The sequence below is a fragment of the Nomascus leucogenys genome, chromosome 4 (genome assembly GCF_006542625.1).
Source record: "Nomascus leucogenys isolate Asia chromosome 4, Asia_NLE_v1, whole genome shotgun sequence".
NCBI classification, from domain to species: domain Eukaryota; kingdom Metazoa; phylum Chordata; class Mammalia; order Primates; family Hylobatidae; genus Nomascus; species Nomascus leucogenys.
Genome location: NC_044384.1, coordinates 140,557,963 through 140,584,648, shown reverse-complemented (window position 1 = coordinate 140,584,648; position 26,686 = coordinate 140,557,963). Strand labels below are relative to the sequence as shown.

At 42.7% G+C, this 26,686-nt stretch overlaps 1 protein-coding gene and 1 long non-coding RNA gene across 3 annotated transcripts in view; one reads left to right on the top strand and one right to left on the bottom strand.

The window, feature by feature from the left end:
- The window catches only part of PINX1 (PIN2 (TERF1) interacting telomerase inhibitor 1), a 75,293-nt gene extending 56,426 nt beyond the window's left edge, over positions 1-18,867 (bottom strand). The window contains exons 1-5 of one of the 2 annotated variants that reach the window (XM_003271429.4): positions 18,722-18,867; positions 13,691-13,800; positions 12,122-12,214; positions 10,891-10,969; positions 5,099-5,191 (exon numbers count right to left, since the gene is read on the bottom strand). In XM_003271429.4, the coding sequence (XP_003271477.1) occupies positions 5,099-5,191; positions 10,891-10,969; positions 12,122-12,214; positions 13,691-13,800; positions 18,722-18,740 (394 nt within the window). In that variant the 5' untranslated portion in view covers positions 18,741-18,867. The remainder of the gene's footprint in view (positions 1-5,098; positions 5,192-10,890; positions 10,970-12,121; positions 12,215-13,690; positions 13,801-18,721) is intronic. The other variant, XM_030812390.1, reaches the window with a different exon arrangement.
- A 139-nt stretch (positions 18,868-19,006) lies between these two features.
- Positions 19,007-25,688, top strand: LOC101176080. Its single transcript, XR_001116875.2, has 3 exons — positions 19,007-19,057; positions 20,793-20,894; positions 25,399-25,688. It is a non-coding gene; the product is annotated as an uncharacterized LOC101176080 (long non-coding RNA).
- Positions 25,689-26,686: the final 998 nt, after the last annotated feature.

Below are 26,686 nucleotides of genomic sequence, written 5' to 3'. Positions count from 1 at the left end.
ATTTGTCAACCGCATGGTAAATGCATTTTAAAACGTAACTACTCCATGTAAAGGCTTGAGGCTCTGGGCGAGGGAGGTTCTGAGTCAGACATAGGAATGTGAGTTTCACGCTGGAAGCCAAGTTCCACCATCACAGACTCACTTGTCTTCTTGGTTTCCTGTAGCACATTGACTTGACTCAGAAGGTTCTAGTTCACTGACTATCACTGGAGCACTTAAATATGATATTGCTCAGTGACTCCGTGAAATTAAAAAAACAAAACACCCTTCAATTTAATGCAAAAGCTGGTGCCAAAACCAGTTTCCTAGGCAGCAGTACCAGATGAAGTGGCCCAGGCGGTATGACCTGTTCCTGCCAGGAGGGAAGGCTCCTCTGGGCTCTGCCTGCTGCTCTCCTTCCTACCTGAGCTTGACACTAAGCCCTCCTGCTTCTGATTTGTGATTAAATAGGACCTACACAAAAAGACCCAAAGGAAAACCTACTTAAGAATAGACGACGCACATCACAGATAGGGTAGAAAATGAACCGGGAAAGTGGGGAAGAAAACTGGTTGCAGTGGGAAGAGGTGGACAAGCTCATCGGAAGTGTAGAGATGTCCTCACAGCTTTGCTGCCAGCACAACCCATTTTCCAATGCAAAGCACAATTTGTACTTCAGAAAAGGCAGCAGTACTTAATTCAAAATGTGTACTGGCCATCTATCCCTAACCTATCCTCTGGAATACAGACACTCAAGAAAATGCAAATTAAGATCTCTTTTACAGCAATTTGACTAAAAGAAATGCTGGATGGATTAAGGAAGAGACGGTACATGCGATATCACAGTTCTAAAACACGATGTCAAAACACGAACACACAGAGATTCAAAACAGATCTGAAAGTCAAAGGGGAAACTGTCAAGCTGGCAGAGACAGTAAGCTATACCAATGAAGGTGCAACTGTGTCTAAAGTTTTGTTGATGGATTCTTGTACCAGAAATTTTTATCCTTTAGCAAAGTTCACTTAAGTAAATGTAGAAACCAGGATTGTTACAGGCCTTGCTCTGGATTTGATCTGGAAAACAAGAACACAGAGAAGAAAGAAGAGTCAAAGACCAGTGGAAAGGAACATAAAAGGTGGATAAAAAGGTGAAGATGGAAGTAACCTTGAGACAATTACTAATTAATGGTCCTGATGGAAAGCTTATAAACACCAGGAAATTACGGCCACTTTTGAATAAATACCACAAATTTCAAAAGCATTTAAAAAGCTTATTTGTTTCAGTTCTGAATTATGGTCAAATCATACAAAATACTGTTGATAAACCTAGAGAAAATGACAATTAAGAAAACTGAATAGGAAACAGATCTATCTGGATTTGGTTCATCTATTAGTCTTCAGTGCGTAACATTTCCAGAACCAGTAAGAAAGGCCTCCAAGAGTCAAACTGAAAGTTCCTGCAAGGATGAGCAGGTGCTTTCACAGAAGAACATTCTATTTAGGATCGTTTTTGCTGTTGGTCTAATAATCATGATTATCAGTTTCCCAGTCTATCAGAGTAGCTACTGGGAAGGGAGGAACATTACTGCTATAGTCAGACACATTTACAGTACCAAGAAGTCCACATGGGAGGCAACCAAAACTTTTACAGACACGAGAACTTAGGAATCAAGATGATTTGGAAACAGTTTAGCAATAACCCAACAAGCTGTATTAGAACTGAGGCTCAAAACACCAACTCTATGGAAAAGCAGAGTTGAGCTGCCAAGAGAACACAAGCAAAGGGCAAGGAATATGTTTGCTAAAATAAAAAAACACTTAGGGCTTATGTAGGTAGCTTCAATAGTTTAGAAAATTCATTTGCATTATTCAATCAAGAAGGACAAATAAAATGACATACTTTTTTATTTTTTTAAATTGCAAACACACAGAACTGGCAGTCAACCGAGGGCAGAAGATAAGGGTAACTCCACTAGAAGACACCATAAACCAGGAAAGTGGAAAGAGTCAGTGTGGGTGACAAAGGTCAGATCCTAATAACCAATAATAAGAGTCAGAATTTTCAAAAAGCCTACAAGGTGCTACCTGATATTTATTTAAATGTCAAAAGAATCAGAAGAGGCAACTGAATGCTCATCTCTACCAGTGTGCGACTGAGGGGCGGGGCTGACTGCGCTGTGAATACCAATTCTGTATTTCTCGACCAGGAAGCCGAGCACCTGAACATGTGTTAGGCATGTAGTTTCCATGTTTAAGAAGCACATAACATAGCCCAAACTCTCACAGGATTAAGAAGTCTGCAAGATTCCCAGGATAAAGCTGCACAATCACAGTTTATGCAACTTTCATCCAACGACTGCATAACTGAGGGGAGGAAGCACTGCTCTCTTGCCAACGTCTCACCATCCAGTCAGAAAACCTCAAAAACGGCTTTGTATCGATTGACATTTTCTCCTCTATCTGCAGAGATCTTTGCATTAAAAAAAAACAAAAAAAAACAAAAAACCACAAACCAAGAGGGAGTTGAGCCTTGAAATAAGTATGGATAAAACTGACTTTTAAAATTATAAAATAAATTAGCCCAAGTTAGAATTATAAACTCAGGACCAGGGAAAGGAATAATTATATGTCAGAACTAAAACGATATAACCAACCAGGTGCAGTGGCTCACACCTGTAGTCCCAGCACGTTGGGAGGCTAAGGCAGGAGGATCACTTGAGCCTAGAAGGTCAAGTCTGCAGTGAGCTGAGATTGTTCCTCTGTGCTCCAGCCTGGGCAACAGAGTGAGATCCTGTCTCAAAATAAAAATAAAAATAATGATATAGCCGATATTTAGGCAGTAGCAACTTTTACAACACTAATAGCTACTGTAATCTTAACAGAGTAAAATTTTTATCTTCGCTCTTACCAAGCTATGTAAAATTCCATCTTCCTGTTTGATTTCCTGGACCATACATCAGTTACAATATGAATCATCCTCATCAACTAAGTGAACGAGTTACTGTCATCATCAGCATACCCACTGGTTAAAATCTTTATTATCTATAATGCTGAAAAAGCAAAAGTTCCATAAAATGGGTCATTTCTAATAAATCATAAAACAGAACCTACCTTAGAACTTAATAGTCACTTACAAATGTATCCACACTTTACAGAAGAGGAAACTGAGTCTGAAGGGAAATGGGTAGGTGACTTGTCTGAGCGAATAATGGCCAGAGTCAGATTTCCTGGGATCTAAGACAGTCCGCCCTAGAGGAAACTTTAAAATCAGTTTGCCCGGTGATTGGAAAGCTAGATGGTAAACCATCCTTCTCTTCACTCCCTGAACTTCGCTTCCTTCTCTCTTTCCTACATAGGCACAGTCTGCACGTCCTTCCTGTCTCCACTCCAGCTCTTCTCTGCAATCTGACATTAGATCCAAGACTCTTTCTGTTCTGCACACTGACTCCCTCTTCTCTCCAGGCAAGGCTAATAGATACAGAACCCCTGCTGGAAGACAGAAAATGAAGGCACGAGGCACCCAGCAGTCTGACGGGGTCACCCAGCAAAGGAGTGGCTTAACCAGAAATAGAAAGCAAATGCTACCAGCACCCATTAGATTAAAGCAGATTACAGAGGCTTATCCCAGCCTCAGCAAATGCTTCAGATGAAATCATGCATGCAGTCTGGCACTAAAGGAAAATTAGAAGAGTCTACCTGTAAAAGTGAAAGCATAAAAGGCTGCCACATCATCCGAAAGTTACAGGTCACTGAGTTTTATTAATTTGCTCTGCAACAGCACCTTCTGTGATCTCTAGTTTTTTTCTACAGTCTAATGAAAAAAGAAGTGCTATTTCAGGGACTGGGTATGAAGTGAGCATGTACCCTCTCTTCAAAAGGACTGAGGGCCAAGGAAGCCTGTATTCTGTTCCATAGCAGACTGGGGTGGAGAAGAACCCCAGTCAGAAGGGATACAGGCGACAGCCAAGAAAGTTCCGCATGAGAGAAAGAAGGGATGAAGCGGAAGAGCCACGGCTGCTGGAGAGGGAAGGGAGGCCCAGCCTCTCCCTACACACAATCCCCAATCCACTCATCCCTGCCACGGCCTCTCACCTCAACCAAACCCGGCCCTAACTTTTGGGCTCCTGGCCCTAAATGAAAAGCATCATCAATATTTCAGAGTAGTGGGAATTCCAGCTGCCACTGCTATCCAGGCTGGTTCTACAAGTTAAGAACTTCCCAGCAATGCCCTGATATGCATGACATTCACAGAAGACCAAAGCAAAGAGATGTGCTTTTCCTGGCATATCGAGGTGGAAACACATCCAACCTCCCAGGGAAGAACCATCAGTAGAGACCAGATATCACAGCACCAGCAGCATCATCACGCTTCTTATGTAAACTATGAAATAAGTAGGTTTCTAATTCATGATACCGTTCTACAGGCAAACTAGGGAGTTGATTCTATTAAGTTAAATTGTTTCTTTCCAATGCAAGATCGCCACCTAGTGGCTGAAGAGGACAACCGCACGCACAAACGATTTCACATACTGGGAAAGGGCTGGGGAGGTGCTGATGAAGGAATAGGAATTCTCACCCAGTTCTCAAAGGGCTTTCTACCCGACTTGGCAATGACCATGGAATGCCTATGCTGTGAAATGGAGAAATTACGTGGAATAAAGGGTCAACCAGGGAGTGTGCTTTATCATACTGGAGGTCTCAGTATAGAGCATAATTGTCTAACCTGGCATATTAAGAGCTATTTAACACCAACATTCAGCTGTGAAAAAACACCATGCAGCTAAAAATGTTGTGCAAGAAATTAAAATTATTTCCTGACCTAGCTACATAAAGTCCCTTTTTCCTCTAAATATAAGCTGATTCCATTTTTTAGCTCAGCCACAGGACTTGTTCACAGACTAAAGCCTAATCTGGGTCCCATCTCAGATCTCCTAGATCTGAATTCTACCAAGATCCTCAGGCACACCACAGTCAATGCGAAGACTCCAGCACTGTTTCACAGCAACGCAGTCGGGCTGTCCATAAAGCATGAAGTCACTACCGGCCAAGAGCTAAAATGCTTCAAGCACCTCAGGACAAACACAGAGATTTCAACAAGTAAAGAAACGCTTAATCTTACCTTTTGTGAATTTCATATAGTGAACACGGTTTTTGGAGATTTTGGACTTTTCCTCAAGGCTAAAAGATTTCTTTTCTTTCTTGTCTGAGGAATCTTTTAAAAAGATGAAAAAAATACATTAAAGTCTTTGCAATCCAATCTCATTTATTCTCCTAACACTGGATGGTCTTAAAAGACAATTTCAGGAGCCCTATCATTTATGACTGAACTCTTTCATTCATTTGCTCTGCAACAGCACCCTTCTGCTGTTTTCTTTCTCTGTTTTCTTTCTACGGGTCAAATGATTAGAAATATTTCCTTAATTTGCATACTATGGATCAGGCCAGGCTGCCCTCCAGAAATTTAGAAAATCTTTGAGGAAGAAATGAAAACTTGTGTTCACACAAAAACCTACACACAAATGTTCAAATGAGCCTTATTCATCATAGCAAAATACCAAAAATCACCCCCAAGTCCTTCAACGTGTGAATGCATGAACAGCTGAGCAACCCCTGGGCCATCCTTACAGTGGAATACCACTCCACAGTGAAGAGGGGCGGCCGCTGCCACCGCAACAGCCAGGACAAACTCCAGGGCATTGTGCTTAGTCCAACAGGTCCATCTACAAACACAACATATGACTCCATCTACAGAACATTCTTGACATGACAAAACTACAGACAGACAGGACAGATGAATGGTTTCCAGGGGACAAGGATGAAGGTACAGTGGGTACAAATACAATGATGAGGCATGAGGTTGCTGTGCCGTGGTGGCCAATCCTATATCTTCACCATTGTGGTTGCTGCATGAATCTACACTTGTGATAAAAATGCACAGAACCATACACCCATGTACAAATGAATGGAGGCCAAAAAAAATGATAAAAACTGGCTAAGGTTTGTGGTGCAGTTAACAGTAACACCAAGTGTCAACTTCCCGGTTTCGAAAAGCCACAGCAATGTAATGTCTCTCCGCCCTGGGAGAATAGAGGCAAAGACATTGAGGACTCTGTATTATTTTGCGAATTCCTACAAGCCTGTAATTATTTCAAAATAAAAAGTTCCTTTAAAAAGTGAATAAAGGTAAGACAGGTTAAATGATCATCTAAATACAGATCAGAGATGACGATTAGGTGACGCGTGACGGAGCAGCATTGGCTCTGAGCCACCTTTTCAGGGTTTCGGGAAGGACAACTGGAAGGCCAAAAGGAGCAGGAACACACCATTGAGGAAGACATCCGAGTGGGAACGCCTCTGACAGAAAGAAAAATGTGAGACAGAAAGTGGTCCCTTGCCTGAAATATCACAGCAGGTTGATCTGGGGTTAGATTCAATTATAAATTAGCTAGCCGCCTGCATTCTCTCACCTGTATCTGCTTGTCAAGTTCAGACAGAAGAGCGCCACAGAAACGATCATAGGTAGAAAAGAGACTAAATTTTCCTATAGTTTTAAGAACATTCAGATATGAGGTTAGAGGAATTGGAAAAAAAGCAGCCAGGCGCGGTGGTTCATGCCTGTAATCCCAGCACTTTGGGAGGCCACGGCAGGCAGATCACGAGGTCAGGAGATCGAGACCATCCTGGCTAACATGGTGAAACCCCATCTCTACTAAAAATACAAAAAAAAATTAGCCAGGCATGGTGGCGGGTGCCTGTAGTCCCAGCTACTCAGGAGGCTGAGGCAGGAGAATGGCGTGAACCCGGGAGGCGGAGCTTGCAGTGAGCCGAGATCGCGCCACTGCACTCCAGCCTGGGTGACAGAGCAAGACTCCATCTCAAAAAAAAAAAAAAAGTCGGGCGCGGTGGCTCACGCTTGTAATCCCAGCACTTTGGGAGGCCGAGGCGGGCGGATCACGAGGTCAGGAGATCGAGACCACGGTGAAACCCCGTCTCTACTAAAAATACAAAAAAATTAGCCGGGCGTGGTGGCGGGCGCCTGTAGTCCCAGCTGCTCGGAGAGGCTGAGGCGGGAGAATGGCGTGAACCCGGGAGGCGGAGCTTGCAGTGAGCCGAGATTGCGCCACTGCACTCCAGCCTGGGCGACAGAGCGAGACTCCGTCTCAAAAAAAAAAAAAAAAAAAAAAAAAAAAAAATCCAACAAACCAACCTTCTTCAGAGTATATAAGAGAAATTGGAAAAAAAGAAACTCTCACCCTGATAACGGAGCGAAACAAGCACATGTCCATTCAACATGTGACTGCACTGCAGTCCCTCCCAAGAGTCACTTATTTTAAAGGTACAGTTCCCTATGGGAACTATACAGCAGGCTCGGAAGAACGTGAAGGCAGATGTTCCACACTTGAGGCAAAGCCCAGCATGGGTTCATCATTTCCACAAGCTGAAACATTCTCTTTTGCAGCCACTTCCTAGGGACACCTCGGATTTTTTTGCAAAGACATCCCACTAGTAAACTCTTCTCTTTTGCACTTCATATGGCACATAACATTTTCAATGCTGATGTTCCAATCACAAATCACAGAGGAAGTTATCAGCTTAAAGTGGCTCCTACTGACTGCAAGTGTATGAGGGACGACAAGCTGGACTGGAGGCTTTCCAGGAATTCTTGGATTTCCTTCCCACAGCCACTCCATAAGAGTGCTGCTGTGATGCCTGAACTCACTACAGCGGACGACACTGATAAGGCACACCCAGGAAGCTGCTGTGATGGGACCGAAGCCCAGGCAGACATGACTGAGAGGCCACATCCTGAACCACCACACTGTGCCCTCACAGAGCAGCTCTCAGGCTTGAGAGGACAGAAGAATCACCTGGGGAGCATCTCTACCTTCTCAGTATGCAGGTATCAAGAAGGATGCATGAGCACCGCCAGGCCTTGAGGAATCACTTTCTATTTGTTCACCTGCACTCGTGCCTGAAACTGCTCGGAGTCTGAGTTATGTGCCAATCTGGCCGTTCTTTCCCAGGTGCCCCCTCCCACTTTACAAAGGAAAGGCACAACTTTCCTCTTACCGGGATCAATGATGGACAAGGGACAATACTGTTCTCAAAGCAGCAATCAAAGCAGCTGGCCCAGCCCCCACACCCCTACACCAACCCAGCTCATCAGGAGGTGCACTGCCAAAGAAATGTGTCTAATAAGCATTCATTAAAATTTATAACAAATCTGCTAATCTTATTAACTGTAATCTACCAATCATGACGGCGGATGCAGTGGCTCACGCCTGTAACCCCAACACCTTGAGAGGCTGAGGTGGGTGGATCACGAGGTCAGAAGTAGGAGACCAGCCTGACCAACATGGTGAAACCCCGTCTCTACTAAAAATACAAAAATTAGCCAGGCGTGGTGGCATGCACCTGTAATCCCAGCTACTCAGGAGGCTGAGGCAGGAGAATCACTTGAACCCGGGGAGGCAGAGGTTGCAGTAAGCCAAGATTGTGCCACTGCACTCCAGCCTGGGCGACAGAGCAAGACTCCATCTCAAAAAAAAAACAACAAAAAAAAAAAAAAAAAAAAAGAGAGAGAGAAAATAAAACCCTAGATTCCTTATGAAATCCTTCAGAGTAAAGTAAATTTTCTGGCCTTAATCGTGGTTTATGGCTCTAGATTTGCCAGCCACACTATCAGGAGGCTTACGGTGCTGAGTATCTCTGCTTGCTTTTCTTAGACGTTATAACGCATTTAGTCCTCACAACAACCTTCCAAGGATGATACTACTGCTTCCATTTGACCAAAGAGGAAATCAAGGTACAGCCATGTTCAGCAATTTACCGAAGGTCATACAAATGAAAAGTCAGACCAGGATTAAAATCCAGGCAGTCTAACTCTGGTGTTGGTCTTTAAACCACTGCATTCTATTTAATCTCCAAGTTTTATATGGTCATGCTTACATTCTTTTTTTTTTTTTTTTGGAGATGGAGTCTCACTCTTGTTGCCCAGGCTGGAGTGCAATGGCGTGATCTCGCCTCACCACAATCTCCGCCTCCCAGGTTCAATCGATTCTCCTACCTCAGCCTCCAAGTAGCTGGGACTACAGGCATGAGCCACCACGCCCAGCTAATTTTGTATTTTTAGTAGAGACAGGGTTTCTCCATGTTGGTCAAGCTGGTCTCAAACTCCTGACCTCAGGTGATCCGCCCGCCTCAGCCTCCCAAAGTGCTGGGATTACACTGTGCCCAGCCAAGCGTACCTTCTTATCTGTAGTTCTACTAAGTTCAACTGTGATCGTAAATATCAAGATGTTTTCTGTGTATAATTGGTAAGGAATAGTGTCCTTGAACTTTACTACTCCATAGATCCTGCATTGCCTAATATGAGTCACTCTGTATTTTCAGAAAACATTTTCCTTATCTTTTTCTTCTGCTAATAAATTATTGCCCTTCATATTAGGACCACACACAGAACTGTCAGGGTATTTTAAAACCACGATCCTATGGATAAGGAAAACTGTCCAAGATATACATTCAACAAAAAGTCCAATCTGGTTAGAAAAAATACCACCAACAAAGCACCTTTCCCTTCATGCTGTTGGCCTCACTTCTACACACAGCAGTGCAATACACCCTCCTATGGTTAGATGTGTGCTTTTACCAGGTAATAACCAGCATATTCTGCTAGCTACCTCCAAGCAGGACTGTGTCTTATACCTCTGCAGACCCTCACACCTAAAGTAGTACCCAGCACACAGCTCAATAAGTATTTGCTGAACTCAAGTCTAATTCATTATTTCACTCCACAAAATTCTTTCAATCTACCAAATATCTTTTGATTATTCACACATGATACACAAGGAATAGACTGTTTATAAACTAGAATGTTTATAAAAATGCTTGCAAATTACAACAAAATCCAATTAAAAATGGGCAAAGTACTTAGACATTTCTTCAAAGAAGATATAAAAATGGCCAATAAGCGGAAGAAAGGATGCTTAACAACAGTCATGAGGGAAATGGAAATCCAAATCACAATGAGACATCATCTCACACCCATTAGGATGGCTATTATCAAAAATATAAAAGATAATTACTGGCGAGGATATGGAGAAATTGGAACTCTTATGCACTGTTGATGTAGCCACTACAGAAAACAGTATGGCAGCTCCCCAAAAAGTTAATGATCCAGCAATCCACTCCCGGGCATTACCCAAAGGAAAGCAAATCAGCATGTTGCAGAGGTACCAGTAAACCCACGTTCACTGAAGCACTATTCACAACAGCCACGATATGGAATCAACCTAAGTGTCCGCCAACACATGAACGGGGAAACGTGGTGCATACACACCACGGAATACTATTTACCCTTATGAAAGAATGAGAGTTTTTCATTTGAGGCAACATGGGTGAGCTTGGAGAACATTAAGTGAAATAACCCAGGCACAAATAAATATCGCATATTCTCCTTCATATGGAAAAGCTAAAAGAGTTGAGCTCATAAAAGTAGATAGCAGAATAGTGGTTACTAGAGCTGCATAAAGAGAATGGCTAGGTAGGAACAGCTAAAGATTGGCTAATGGATGTAAAAGTCCCACTAGGTAAGAGGAAAAAGCTCTAGTGTTCTATAGCACTGTAGGGTGACTATAGTAAATAATATTTTATTTTATATTTTCAAATAGCTAGAAGAACAGATTTTAAATGCTCCCAACACAAATAATAAACGTCTGAAGTGATATATATGCTAATTACGTTGATGAACATAACACATGTGTACATTACAAAGTGTGCACAGGAATTGACAAATCACACTAAACTCAATAAATATGTGTAATTATGTGTCAATTACAAATAATAAAAGCAAAAAACAAAAAGTAGATAAACATATTTTCATTGAGAACTTATGTCATCTGATTTCCCTACCTGTGGTTTCCTGCCCATGGCAAGTGTTCAGTTCGGCCAGAAGCTGGTTAAAATCATCCTGATGGGCAATCCAGTTGTCCTGAAAATATCAAAAAAATGAAACAGAGGTAAGCCTGTAGTTTACCTACACTGACTGAGATGATACATTTTGGAATCAAGGAAATCCAGTGGTTAATTAAGAAATTTTAAATGTTCCATCAAAATACTATTTGATAAATTTAAGTGGATTTAAGAAATAATATAAAGTTAAAATGCTCTTTATCCAGTTCAATATTAAAAAGGGACTTCCTGGAAGCTTAAGGCCTGATTTCAAATGTGAATGAGTTATCGATCACGTCAATTTATATATAGTAAATAATCAACAGGCAACCTGTGTGCTAAATGTTAAAGTAAAACATAATGAAATTACTATTTTTTTCTCACTAGGGGAAATTCCATAGTTCAAAGGACAAGAGCCATGAGGGACATAGAAATGCTCTTCTTTGCTCAGTAGAATTAAAATCTTCTAATGACTTGCATCAACTCCAATTTCACAGAACTCTGAGGAAGGGGAGGAGGAAGGACCTTAAGTCCCCTGAATCGATGAGTTCCCATTTGTAAGGTGGTTACCTGATAAGTTTATTATAAAAAAATGAACCTGGCTTTTCTAAGAGAATGAAGATCTCCCAAACCAGTGGGAAGCAGGGTTTCAATGTAGGAACCTGCCTTACTCACATTCTTACGCATTTTTAAGAATGCTTAAGGTAAAGGAACATGGAATAGGTTAACGGGGCAATGCTTCTTCTACGAAAATAAGTATATCTGTGTTATCTATCCCTCAACAACTACATTTGAAATCAACCCTATATAAACTCTTTCTTTAGTGGCTAAAAATTTTAGCTCCGCCAATCCACTACTCAGAGATACTGAACTAACCAAAGTAATTCAATTTACCTAAACTAATTTCCCAGATTTCCTACCAGATTCTGTTGGCTGCAAAAACTTAGAAACAAAACTTTTCAGTTTAGATCCTTTCCAAAAGGGAACAATGATACTAAAAATGAAAAGCGCGGCAGGCCACTGACTCTGAATTACAGTGCCACGCATTCAAAGCGTCAGTGTTCAAGAGGAAACGTGAATAAAAAGAAGTGCTGCACCAACGGTCAGAAACAGACGAACCAATCAACTTCCAGATTTACAAGACTGAAGCCAATTATGCAAAGACACCCAGGAGGCACACACTGCTGCTCACTTCATTATTGATGGTAGCTCCGAGTCCCAGGTGGTTATTTTTCACTTGAACTTTAATATGATCTGTGGCTCCTTGCTCCTGAGCCCCTAAACCCTGTGGAGATTAAACACAGAGTTAGAACATGCCTCTCACTGATACGCAGAAGCAGAGCACTGCTACAAAACTCACAGATGCCTATGGCAGGTGTTCCGAGTAGATGATTCTCTCCATTAAATACTTTCACAAAGCAACATGGGGGAGGACTCTAAGTCCTCTGCATCAATTAGCACTCATCTGTAAGATTTTCCAGGTAAGGGAAGATCAAGTGCAAAGACTGGAAGGTGGGAAAAAACTCAGTGTACTGGGAAACCTCAGAGGCACCCACGGCGGCTTCTGCAAATGAAGGAATGAAGGAAATGGGATGACGGAGGGGCTAGATCTCACATAACCTACGGGAGGAATTTGGATTTTAAAGACAATGGAAAACCACTGGTCTTTTAAGAATGACATGATCTAATTTCCATATTTTAAAAGATCGTTCTGGCTGCTGTACAGCAAATGGGCCAGAGGAGAAAAAGGAGGGAGGGAGGGAGGCAGCTGAGAGTCTGAGGAGTCAGTGAGTGCAAGTGATGACAGTGGCTGAAGCAGGGCTCTGCCCTGCATGGAGAAGAGACGACTGGGGTGCGGGAGGCTGGAGAAGAATGACAACTGGGGCTGCGGGATGCGAGAGGGCGGAGGAACCAAGCATGACTCTGAGGTTTCTGGTTTGTAAAAGAGGCAGATGGTACCATGTATGAAAAATGGGGAAAACCTGGGAAAAATATATTTGGGGGAATCAAAAGTTTTACAATAGAAATGATACCCTTGAAATGCTTACTCAAGTGGAAATATCAAGTAGGCTATTGAATTTATAAATCTAGAGCTCAGAGGACAGAACTGGACTCGATATAGAAAAATGACAGTTCCCAGACTTTAGCTAATTCAAAGTGTGGCACAGGAATGAATGAGATCACCACAGCAGAGTGCAAAAAAGGGGCCTGGGGTTGAGCCTCAAGGAGCTCTAATAATCAAAAGTCTACAGAAAGAACAGACAGCAACAAATTTAGGAGTGGCAAGTGAGGTTAAAAGAAGGGCAGAAGAGACAATAGTACTGTGGAGGCCAAGACAGAAGTATTTCAAGGAGTAGTCAATTACATCCAGCACTGCTGAGGAGTTAAGTAATGTGAGAACAAAACAAGGGCCCACTGATTTGGCACTGAGAGATTGCTAAAGACCTCAACAAGAACGATTTAAGTACAGAGATATCAGCAGAAGCTCTACTGGAGTCAAGAACAAATGGAAAGGGAAAAAGCGTGTAGCCTAGTTGCAATGTCTATGAAAGATGCTAAGCATGGCAGCTTAAATGATAGAGTTGACACTGATGTCCAATCCTAATTTATCATCATAAGGTCCCAACAATTTCTGATTTGGGATCAAAATCACTTACTGATCCAAAGCATAAGTTTCTTCCAGTCTCCTAATAAGGAAGTTCTCCCCTAATTTCTAATCTCTTTTCATAGCTCAGATTTTTTCTGCTTTTTTCCAAAATACCTTTCCTTTAGACCACCCCATCTTCTCTAGCATCCGCTGGCCAAACTTGGAATCGTCATTACTCCAGGCAGTGTTCTGAGGATCCACAGCCCACTTCTGCTTCCGCCGACCTGTAAATGAAAAATCATTATCATTAGCAATGCACCACTACCTTTCAGACCTGGAAAATACCACACAAACATACACATGCATAACTCTGTGTATTTTATGTATGTATGTAAAATATGAGATACATTATAATACAGAAATTAATTTAACACTCAAGAGAATGTTAACAGACTGGATCATTTATCCTGATTTCCCTAATAAATGTATATTCTAGACATCTACGTTGACCTCTTAAGATTAAAATTGAAATGTTCCCTCATAATGTGGCAAAGCAAATCCTCAATATACTAGAGCTGGGCCTTCCATACTCCGCCATCAGCACAACTAAAAGCACCTGTGGACACCAGCGTCCTCATCACCATCAGCAGTAGTAGCAACAGCATTACAGCTTCCACTGCCATGCGTTACTACATACAAAAGAATATGCAATACCAAGGATGCACTTAAAATGGCAAAGGCCAATTATTCAACCTGAGATCTGCTCCAAACGCTGTACATAATAAAGACTGAATTTTCACAGTAACCCAATGAGTGTGGATAGTACCACTGTCAATGGCAGATATGAAAATGTGAGGCTTAGAGAAAGAAATTTGCCCAACATCCCCAAGCAAAAACCAGACTCTTTAAACCAACCTTGGTCCTACTGACTTCAAAGCTTATATTCTTAATCCACAACATACAATAGTCATTACCCTCTTGGGGAGAGTCAACTGTACCCTCCAGACGTGTGACCTACAGATAATAACAATCCCATCCCTCTCATTGAGATGCCCTGAAGCCCTATGACCCCTCTTTGAACTTCTAGAATAACTTATCTGTTTCTTAACATCCACTGTATTAGGGATATTTATATGCACCTTTCGGGTCTCCCATTAGACCATCATCTCCTTAGGGCTCATATTCATGTCTTTTTTCTGAGGCTTCATTGCAAGAAGTAAAAAAATCACCGTGCCCACAGCAGGCACTCAATATGTGAATGAAATAAATGATAAAAAAGAATGGAAAGAGAGAAGAAAGGAGGAAAGAAGAGGGAGAGGAAAAAAGGAAGGAAGGAGTATACATGAATTAAGGGAACTGCTTTGAATCTCATCAAAGCAACTTTTTTTAATGCATATAAATTACTGATCATTATGAACTCGAGTTTATCACTGTAGTTTTAAGGAAAATTATGGCAAAAATAAAGAATTCCAAAGGTTCAAAGAACAAGAATATGAAACCCAAAAGTAGACTGTGGCCAAATGAGAAATTTGGAGGTGTCATTATCATTTATCTGCCACATCAATATAAGCACATTTTCTCACCATCAACACAACCCCTCCTACCTTGCCCATCTCATCACATAATTTAAAAATAACATGACCCCCTGTCAAAGGGGCTCACTGTGCCACACATAAAATCAATAGAGGCCCATAACTATGCACACTCCAGCAAAAATAGGAAACCCTTTACAAATACACAGGCAGAAAAAAGGCCCTTAACAAAGCAAAACATGTTGGGCTCGTATTTGTAGTGTTTTGTAGAAAAAAAAGGTGACCTAAAAATATTCCATCTAAATTACCACTTATCTTGGCAAATACTCAGCATAACACTGCCTCTGCTAATGAACAACACACCAGAGAGAAGCCTGTTAGCCAGTATTCTATACGCAAGCTGGCATCAGTGTGTCAGAATTCATGTGTCTATGCAGTGCTTGCCGGGGGTCTTTGACTAGGGCTTGTATGAAGGAGATAGTTTTGAGAATAAGCTCACACTGCAATAAGAACTGCACACGCTTCATATTACATACTCATATAAAATAAACTATAACGCCTACACAAGAGATGAGCTATTCGAAGTCAGTTCCTCTCCCCTGGTGAAATGGCAGTTAGCTTCCATCAATGGGATCACCCCAGTGTTTCCAAACAAGGATGTTGAGGTGGGGGGCGGGGGCAATTTCCCATTGAAAACGAGTAACACTGGGTTAAACTAAATTTAATATTGAAGAATCTCCCGGGAACTTTACTATGCAAATGTGCAGATCCTCTTAGAGGAGGCCACAGCAGGCCTGCCATGCTTCCCAGACTTACTTGACCAGAACCTGCTTCCCTGAAATATTTCCCGGCTCTAATGTCACCCAGGTTTCCAGGTGTGGAAAATCATGGTAAGGAAAAGACTGCCTCTGAGCTCTTCCAATTGGATCACCTTTTACATGTCCTTTGTAATTCTCATGCCACGGTTCACTAACACAGCAGGCCTGACTGCTATTCTTTGAAAGCCCTGTTCATAACAGGGAACCCAAGGGTTCCCACCATTCGCAGAACTGGTAAGAGCGGCTCATTGTGCCTGTCTATGCAAATAATACGGTTTATGCTGAACGCCTGCTTTCCTTCTGGGAGCCTGGAATTTTGGTGCCTCCCAGGTAGAGGGTGTCTATGTGACCAGCCCCCAGGAAATCCCTGGCACCGAGTCTCTCACTAGCTTCCCTGGTGGGCAACATTCCACATTTGCTCTCAGAACTCACTACTGGAGGAATTAAGCGTGTCATGTGTGACTCCCTGGGGGAGGGCTCTGGAAGCTTGACGCCTGGCTTACCCTGGACTTTGCCCGCATGCATCTTTTCCTTCTGCCAGCTTTGCTCTGCATCCTTTTGCTGTAATAAATCTTAGCAGTCAGAGCGACTATATGCGGAGTCCTGTGCCTGAATCCCCCAGCACATCACTGAATCTGGGGATGATCTTGGGGACCCTTGACACCATCTGGAACAGCAGTGTTTACAGCATGGCGCTGGGCCTCAGGTAGAATGCCCTGAATCTGCAGAATCACTATTTGGGATGTATTTAACCATCCTCTAGCAGGTACTCCTATGTGGAGATCTAACTGTAAATGGGTCTGTTGGGATACTTTTGGGGCAAATCCAATAAAAACCATCCACACAACAGCTCAATACCACATGACTTATGCTAGGATCCCATTTACTCTGAAGGGCGTGTTGAGTCCCAAGAGCCAGGGGCAGAAGTTTTAAACAATCTCTCAAAGTTCAGAGGTTGATCAGAAGGAGAGAATTGTTACACTAAATTAAATTTGCCCTGAGGAGGCCTCCGTACTTGAGTCCTTACATAAGGAACTACAACCTACGTTAGAACTTAAAGGACGCGAAAGCCTATCGTAGGAGTATACTCTTGTAACATATAACTGAGTCTCAGTCCATTACAGCAGCTGAGCTTCAATCACAGGCAGCCAGCTGATTCAAATAGGCAAATCAGAGCGGTAACCCTAACCAAGTTGTCTCTGTACCTCACTTCCGTTTACGGTCCATAAATATTGCCTGACCTCATAGCAGGCTGTAGTTCTTAGAACCTGTTCTAGTTCTGAAGGCTGCCCAATTCTTGAATCATTCTTTGCTCAGTCAAACTCTGTGTAATTTGTCTAAGGTTTTTCTTCTTAACAACATCAATCCTAAGTATCTAATTACAGAAGATGCTATATCCATTTAGCAAATTATGAAAAAGAAAACACAAAAATATTACATATTATAATGACAAGGATTTGACAATTCGGAATAACGTTGGGGAGAACTGAAAACACCCTCTTGAAATCATGTAATCTGAATTACGGATGTCTACAAATAGCATTGTACATCTCTATACTTCAGACTTTTCAATCTATGTTCATGTGCACCACCTCATTGATTTAAGGCCACCTAGGGATAAACATAGTGAAAGATTTTAGTGGCCTCACAAACACTGATCAAAGGAACAGACATAAATGAATAGCAGAACTAGGGCCAAAGTCGCCAAGTGCATGCTGAATTAGGCAAACATCAAAGAATACGAAAATCAGAAGAGATCTTAGCTATCTAGGCTCAAACCCGACTCCTCATTTTTTTTACTGGTGAAAAAACAGAACCCACGGGTTCGGTCTAAAACATACTCATTTCTATGGGTCTCTGCTGGTCTGACTGGCAAGAATATAAAGATACAGAGACAACTGGATCAATTTTGCCATTTTCTAGCTCAGTGACTAGAGGCAAATTATTTTCCTTTGAACGTCAATTTCTGCCCCTGTAAAATCGGGATGGTGCCTGACCCATTTCGTTTTGTGCTCCTAGTCCTCCATCCTCTTAGAAAAGAGAGTGCTAACAGCATTTATTTCACAAAATCCCTGTGCTGGTCTGGGTGATCTGTTAAATAAGCTGTTTCTGTTCTTTGCTCACTATACAACCCGCCAAGAAGGACCCGCTTTTCAGGATCAAAGCATGACTGCCATCTGGTGGCAAGCGACCTTAGCTACAGGTACAATTCAGAAGTTCAGCAGCCTCTCCAGAGACAAGGGTTTCACCGACTCCACAAAGTGAAGGTAAATGTCAAAGGTAAACAGGCAGGACGGGGCGCTGTGGCCAACTAACAAGGTCAAAAACGCCAGTCTCACTTAGAATTACTCATTAGCCCTGCACTCCCCGGCTAAGTGGCTGACGTCCCATATTTGAGACTTCTAACTCCTTTGCTTTTTCTTTTTCTGGGTCCAAGATATCTTGGACAATGTGATTACAGTTTGAAGTGATCCTTCTGCTCAATCTTCTCTTTTTAACCTGAGGAAGCTGAGGTCCGGGTGAGTGAAGCAACCAGTCCGGGTCCCCACAAAAGGCGGCGGCGGGGCCAGTCCCGGGACCCGGTGTTCTGACCCACTTCGCGCGCGCCCCGGGGTGATTCTGAGGACGGCGTCTCCAAGAGACACTCGCGGTCCTTCGCACTACCAGACCTGCGGACAACTTTCGGGGAGCTCTGCGGCGAGCAGGACAATCAGAGCCGGGCTCGGCTCCCCGGTCCCCCGACCCCATGCACTAGGCGCGCCGGGAACCCGAGCTCCGAGGCACTCGGGGCTGCCGTGCGTCACCCGGCATCTTCACCAACGCGCCCGGGTCGGGCCTCCGCTTCCGACACTCACGCTCAGCCAGCATAGACATGTCGGAGAACCTGTGATACCGCGGCCTCTGGACCTGGGTGACTGCGGCCACTGGGCGGGCAGGAGACGCCAGGAGAATCAAAACGTGCGTTAACTCCCTCGCCTGCGCACTGCAGCGGACGGGGCGCGTGCTGGTGACGTCAGTGGCGCGCGACTCGCTCCTCTACCATGCGGCGGCGAGGGGGCGGAGCAGGGCGGAGCAACCTGGGGCGGCGACCGGACAGGGACTGAGGGGGCGGTGGCCTCCCTGCGGGAGGTGGAGAAAGGAGTACTTATTCGCTCATTGGCTAGAGGGAGTGTGCGTACTAAGTGATTGATGTGAGTAAAGCCCGCCTGGGCGTGTCTGCCGCGGAGCATGCGCTCACGTGGGTCTCCATCAGGAAGCCTTAGGTGCCGGCAAGGAGGGTAGTGGAAAGATGTGACCTGCCCTCAAGCAGCTCAGCCTCACGGGGAAAAGAAATGTGTAAAGAGCTGTGGGGTAGGGGGAAGAGGGAGGAATAGCATTAGGAGATATACCTAATGCTAAATGACGAGTTAATGGGTGCAGCACACCAACATGACACATGTATACATATGTAACAAACCTGCACATTGTGCACATGTACCCTAAAACTTAAAGTATAATAATAATAAAAAAAAGAAATGTGTAAAGAGCTGAACTACGGGTCATCGATGTTGTATGGACAAAGAGTTTGAAAAACTTGGCTGGAGGGGTGGTCTTTGCACTGTAATGTCCCATCTCTTCCTCATACCCTACCTCTGCTCTCTGAGATAGATAAAAAAATGGATGATAGATAAATAGATAGACAGATGATAGATACATAGTAGAAAAGATCTCAGAAGATAGGTCTGCTATCTATCGGTTTTTGTGTGGGACCCCACAGGTAACTAGTTCTGGGGAAAATGTCATCTCTTTACATAATGGGTTGCCTTCAACAAGGCAAAGGTTTTATTTATTTTCTCCAGCACAGTGCACACACTGGAAGATTGCCTTTATTATATCCATTTCTGTATTCGTACCAGCACCTCGAAAATAATGTGAGTATGGTAAGGCTCCATAGACGTTTGCAAAATTTAATTAAAGTGTCCCTGTCTCCAGGGGAGTTCTAATAAGCTCCTAGCTATAACACTTTTAAGTATGGTAAAGACATGTTTTTGGACGAGTGACTCTCCAGTAAACTTCAGGTGACAGTGCACACAGAAGCCTTTCCTACATAAAAGGAAGGTAAAAAGAGCACCACTCAGGTGCCAAGAAAAGCAGTTGAAGGACTAGATTCTTGTTTACAATTAAATTCTCCCTTTAACTAGGAATCTGGACGAAAAAGGTAAACTCTAGTTTCATAAAAGTTAGAAGAAACACAAAAGGATGCTTATAGCTATCAGTGAATACTCGGGGAGGGGGGCGGTGAGGGGAGGCAAGTGAATGGAATTTTCCCAGCCAAGGCAGGAAAGCTGTGACATTGTGACATAGGGAACAAGGTTAAAAGTAGGGTATTGGACTCAGGAAGGCAGGATCACAAAAATCTTAGGATAATTAGCAGATCTATTTGATTATGCCAGAGAGAGTGGAAGGTAGTTATATAGAATGGAGAATACTGAATTAGTCGGGAAATCAGAGTTTTTCAAGCACCTCCGGTGTTGGTATATGATTTCAGAAAGGTAATTTTGTCTCTAAGATGGTCAAGAAGATTGAAGCAGACATTTATGGCCTGTTGCCATGGTTCAGGTGGCAAATGGTTGAATTATCGTTGGATCTTGTGTTACAATGAGGTGTCTCCTGGAAATGCTCAGTTAGAGGGCACAGAGGAATATTGTAGAAGGGACTCTGCCTTTTGATGAATGCAGGATGGTTTCCAAATTTTGTTTCAACCCCAGCATTCTGTATGGCTATGAAATATTAATGGAGATCATCTACTGAAAAAGAATATTATTAAGTTTGTGATTTAAAAAATATTACAGAATCTTGTTTGTATTTTAAATGGCCAGCTGGAGTGGAAATTGCACTTGTTAAAAGAAGGTGATCCAATGTAACCCATTCCATCTTGTCCTTCAGTCTCTTAGCAGGCTCCCTTGGGCAATGCTTCACAAACATGACTGTGCGTGCCAGTCACCCAGAGATCATGTTAAAATGCGCATCTGGTTCAGCAGGCCTAGGGTGAGTCTAAGATTCTGCCTTTTTATTTTTTTGAGACAGGGCCTCAGTATGTTGCCCATGCTGGAGCGTAATTGTGTGACCATGGCTCACTGCAGCCTCTGCCTCTCTGACTTAAGCAGCCCTCCCACCTGATTGTCCTGAGTAACTGTGACTACAGGCATGTGCCACAACATCCAGCTAAATTTTTTTATTTTTATTTTTTGTAGAGACAGGATCTCCCTATGTTTCCCAGGCTGGTCTCAAATTCCGGGGCTAAAGTGGTCCTCCCACCTCAGCTCCCAAAGTTTCAGGATTACAGGCGTGGGCCAGATTCTGCATTTCTAACAAGGTCTAAAGATGTGGGTACCAATGATCCACAGACCTTTGTTTGCATAACAGTCCATGACATGAGCAAAGGTATGAATGGACTCAAGGGTAAAGTAGGTTCTCTTTTTTTTTTTTTCTACACAGGTAGTTGGCTCTCCCAAGTGCTTAGTTCTGCTGGTGTTGCCAGAAAGCAGCTAAACAATAGATAAACACTCATTAATTTATCTATTTTTTGGCTGCTTTCTGGCCACACCGGCAGAACTAAGTAGTTGGGAGAGACTGTGTGGCCCCCAAAACCTAATATATTTACTGTCTGATCCTTTAAGAAAAATTTCGCTGGCCCCTGAATTAATTTCAAAAACATGATGCTCAGTGGAAGAAGTACATGGTATATGATTCCATTTATATGAAATTCTAGAATAGGCAACGCTAATCAGGCATGTAGGACAGATTTGAGTGATCCAGGCCAGAAGCTATTCTGTACAACAGAAGAAGCCAAAAGATGTATGAAGAGAAGGAAGACTGAGATAATAAGGGGTAGGTCTCCCTAAGGCAGAGCATCAGAGGGAACACTCATTCACTAACAGCTTCTGCTGAGGTGCTGGAGAGGCCCTGGGGCCCCAGCGAACTTGCTTGCAGAGCCTGGCTGCACTCTTGGTCCTTCACTCCCTGTGAGGTCCAATTATTTGTCTTTTTTCCTCCCTTGGTTCATTTAGCTGAGAGTCATATTTCCTTTTCACATTTCTAATATACCTCCCATTACATAAGGTAAGCCAAGTGAATGTTGGTTCTTACAAGCAGAAAAGTGAAATATACACAAGAAAGTGCTTAAGATACATAAAAAGGAAAAAATCTCTAGAACACCCAAGTTATACCAATGGTTTGATCATTCATAGTTCATTTAATATCACTCATTAAAAAATACATATTAAATTAAAGTCTAAAAGGTAATACTCTAATTCTTAACTGAAAACCTTTTCTAGTTGGTAAGGTTATGGGTTATTGTTTGATCTTCCTGATGCTTTTTTTTTTTTTGGTACATTTTTCTTCTCGATGTGAGTCGTATTTTCCTGTGTCTTTCACACCTGGTAACCTTTTTATTTTACATCCAACATTGTGAGTGTTACTTTATTGGGGGCTGAAGGCTTTTGTATTCCTTCAAATATTTTGTTCTGGGATACAGTTACGTCCCTTGGGGAAAATGTGACCTTTGCAAGCCCTTTGTGTAAGCTTTGCCAGATGGGCCCACAATAGTCTTTAAGTTTAGTTATAATCTGGTCCCACTGTTAGAGCAGCACCCTGTCAAGGACTCTGCTTGTTGCTCCATGTGTTTAGAAATTATTTCCACTGGAGAAACGCAAGTTGCTTTTGGCCCTGTGTGAGCTCTGGGGATTTTTCTGCCTGCTTGTCTCTGGTGGTTCTTTCCCAGTAGTTTCCTCCAGTGAAAGTGCTGCTCAATCTTCATTTGAAGACTTGAGGGGACCCTTCTGCAAATATCTGGAGTTTCCCTTGGTATAGTTCTCTTCTCTCTGACACGCGGCCCCAAGAATCCTAGCTTCCTTGATGTTTGTCCCCTTAGCTCAGTGAGACCTCCAGGTTCTGTCTGAGTTCCTTCTCCCTGTGCTGCAGCCTGGAAACTCTTCAGGCCAGAAATGAGGGCTATCAAAGGGCCCACCTCCTTTATTACCAAATTGTTAGGATTGCAGTTTTTCACTGCCTGTTGCTCAATGTCTCAAAACCATTGTTTTGTCTATTTTTCCCAGCTTTGTAGTGAAGATGGAAGGGTAAATCCAGTTTCTTTACTCCATCATGGCCTGAAGCAGAAATTCCTAATACTCTTTGACTATTTCAAATGATCTACAATTTGTATACTAGCTGTGAATACTTACAAAAGTCAAGCATTTAAAAAGTAGAATCATTCTATCTGTAACTGGCAAATTAGAACTGTAAAGGTTTTCAGCCAACAAACCAAATTTTGCCTTTGAATTGAAATCACCTTTGCAAAAATTGTAACAGTCAGAAAATTATGACAATGAAAGAGACCTGACCTAACCAACTCCATCTCGCCTTTAACCTCCAAGCTGTCCTTGTTTGTTCCTGGGGGTAGGCTGAACTAACTTTGGGAGGAATTTAGTTTATAGTTTAATTTTAAAAACAAGGATGATAACAGCCCCTCCCTGAAACAGCCCCACCATGGCTCAGGTATAATACAGCCAGAGGCCACAAGACTACTAACCTCCCTATTTGCTCCTGTAGATAACATTACTATTATAAAACCTAAGATTAGTGTTTTATAATAGACCAAAACATTCTGCATTCTGATGGATCCGCTGGAGCCACCCGGGCCAGTAACCTGGCTCATCTGGTCGTGTGGCCCCCACCCAAGAAGTGACTCATGCAAGAGGAGAGCTTTGATTACTATAATTTCATCCCCAACCCAACCAATCAGCACTCTCCATTCCCTAGCCCCCTGCCTGCCAAACTATTGCATAAAAATTTCAGTCTCTGAATTTTTGGGACAGCTTATTTGAGCAATAATAAAACTCCAGTCTCCCATTTAGTTGGCTCTATGTGTATTAAACCTTCTATTGCAATTCCCCTGTCTTGATAAACCAGGTCTACCTGGGTTGCCTGCAAGAGAAACCCATCAGGCAGTTACAGAATCGATGTTTTTTTTTTTTTTTTTTTTAGCGATGACAGATAAACCTGAAATGACATGATGCAGAAAAATAAAATATCACGTGCTCTAAACGACTGCTGTTGAAAAAAAAAACTAAACATTTGAAAGAGCATCTTAAATTTTAGTAGATTTGTGTATATTGTAGATGTTGGAGGAGGCAGGGTAAAGGAAGAGGAGAGCTTTTTTTTTTTTTCATGTATTTCAAGCTGATTCTGCCATTGGTATTTGCTGTAGGTCTCTCCTGCATCCTTCCCTCACCAACATTTTGGGTTATTTCTCCAATTTGCCTAAAGACAACTGATGCAGCCTGTGGCATGTTTTTGTGTGTGAGCATCCCAAAAAACTGTTGCCCTGACCTTGGCTTTTGACCAGTCCACTTTTTCTTTGACTGGACCATTTCCATTTCTTGGTAACCATTGCTTTGATTGTGCTTTGTCTTCAGGATTGTACTGGTAAAGCTGTGGTTTATTTCCTGTTTCAGTTCTTCAAAGAAGTGCTTCAGGATCTTGATTCCGCTTGTTTAGAATTTCCAGTGAAAGCTCTGCTCTGGTCTGCAGCTGATCTGGGTGCAATAGTTCTGGCACCCATAGAATGGAAAGATTGCTCAACTCTAATTTTTTGGTCAGAGTTGTATACACTGAACCAATTGCGATGTCTATGGTTTGGCTGTTGTTTCTCCTGTAAATCATTAGCCCTCTTCACTTAGTGTATGAACAAGCTCACTTTTTTCCTTGCAAATTAATGTGGATGGTCTACCACTGCAGGTGTAATATTTAACATTGTCTTGTTCCTTCTTACAGTAAGTTATCCACTTGTAAACTGCTTATTTCTTTGGGACATTGTCCCCATAAACTTTTTATAAAGCATCATTGATTTCACCATTCCACCCAAACTTCACCATAAATTTGGTGTTTCTTCTTCCTTCAATTTTAGCAGAATTCATGTTGTTCTGAAAGGGGGCTCTTTCAAATTGATGTCTTAGTGCCTCAAACTAGATCATGTTCAAACATGTTATAATAAGTTATTACAAGCGTATTTTGGTGCAAAAAAAATTGAAATCCATGCATAATATGACTTTTCCACGAAGTTTTGGATGACCTCTCCTATGCTTATGCATACACTCCCCAAACGTATCAATCCAGTTGCTACTGCCCAAAGAACAGAAGGCTCGTCACTCCATGGAGGGTTTTTCCTGCAGCCCCTACCTGAGACTTTCTCACTTTCTCTGATAGTCCTATTGTCGTGTTGTAAAAGGCCTGCCCACTTAGTCCAACACACTGGAAATAGATGATTGACAACAGGTTTATTTACCCATCTCCTAGGGGGAAAGTCTCAGATTTTGTGAGGTTGTTGCCCCTGCAATCTGCTTTAAACTCAGCTTTCTGTTGCTTGTGTCTCTGGGTCAGAAGAATTTGTCAGTGATAATGTTTTTGTTAAAGTCTTATGCCCAGTTAATGGCAACTCAGGGCTCTCATCCCCTGGGGCTCCTGTAATCATTTTTCTTGTCTTCTCTTGCAGTTTCTGTATGTTATAGAAGTTCAGAGAAGACAAACTCTAGCCAAGAGCAGTGTGAAGAAAAGAAGGCTCTATATTAATCACAGTCCAGGGATGCCTTCTGGCTTCCTGGCAGCAATTCCGGCCTGAGATTCCTTCTCTATTCACACTTCCTGTCAACATTGTGTGATGTCAAGCTGTAGCCATCATAAAAGGACTGTGAACACCTGTAAATCCTAACCATCAAAAATCACACCCAGGAATCCAAATTAGCATTATTATGTCAAAAGAAAAACCTGATTTCCTCACTGTCTTTCAACTGTTTTCTTTATTGTCCTGCACTAGTGTTCCCTAATCTTTGAGTGAGATAGTGATACGTTAGTTTCTTATATTCTAAAATGTTTTCAGGGGCAGCTGGTGGCAGAGGAGAGGGCAGTGGGGATAGGGCAGGGAGACAGATACCTGCACAAGGAAGGTGTAGGGATGAGGTGGGAGTCAAGATGATGAAAGGAGAGAGGGATGGTGACTAATTTAGTCACCCATTTGAGAGGGTCTCCAGACTTGCACTGCTGGCTAAGGACCCCATCCTAAGTGAGAAAGCATCATGTCAGGCAGGGGCTCTACCCTCGTGGTTATGGGTGAACATTCTGGAGTCATCTAAGGAGACTTCCTGAGCCTCACTGTTGGCTGTCCCTGACCCCTTCTAAAGCTTTCTTTCTAGCTTCTGCTGCCCTCCAGGTAAGCACTCCACAGCCTGTGGAGCTCTGTGGGTATAGTCTGTCCTTCCCATAATGATTTGCCTTGGTGCAGTAATTAACAGAATGAGCTCAAAAGTTAAGGGTTCAAATCTGGCTGTGACACCTGCAATTATGTCCCCTCTCTGATTCCTCACCTGCTAATCCATGGGGTTGCTGTGAGCACATGGGGTGCCTCATGATATGGCAAGTGGCCACTGCCAGTTTCCCTGAGAATTACAAGCAGCTCTTGGTGCCTAATCTGCTCCATCTCTTCTTCTTCATATTCTACGTATGTCTTCCTCTGCCACTTACCAGCTGTTGACCTTGGGCAGGTTACTAAATTTCCTATGCTTTCTTTTCCCCGTTTATGTAAGAATAGCAATGGTTCCTACCTCAAAGGTACTATAGATGCTATAGATGGAACATTGGTTTCCTCCTTAAAATTTACATGTTGAAATCTTAACCCCCAATGTGAGAGTATTTGCAGGTGGGACCTTGAGAGGTGATTAGTTCACGAGGGTGGAACCCACATGAATGGGATTAATGCCCTTATAAAAGAGATCCTAGAGAGTCTT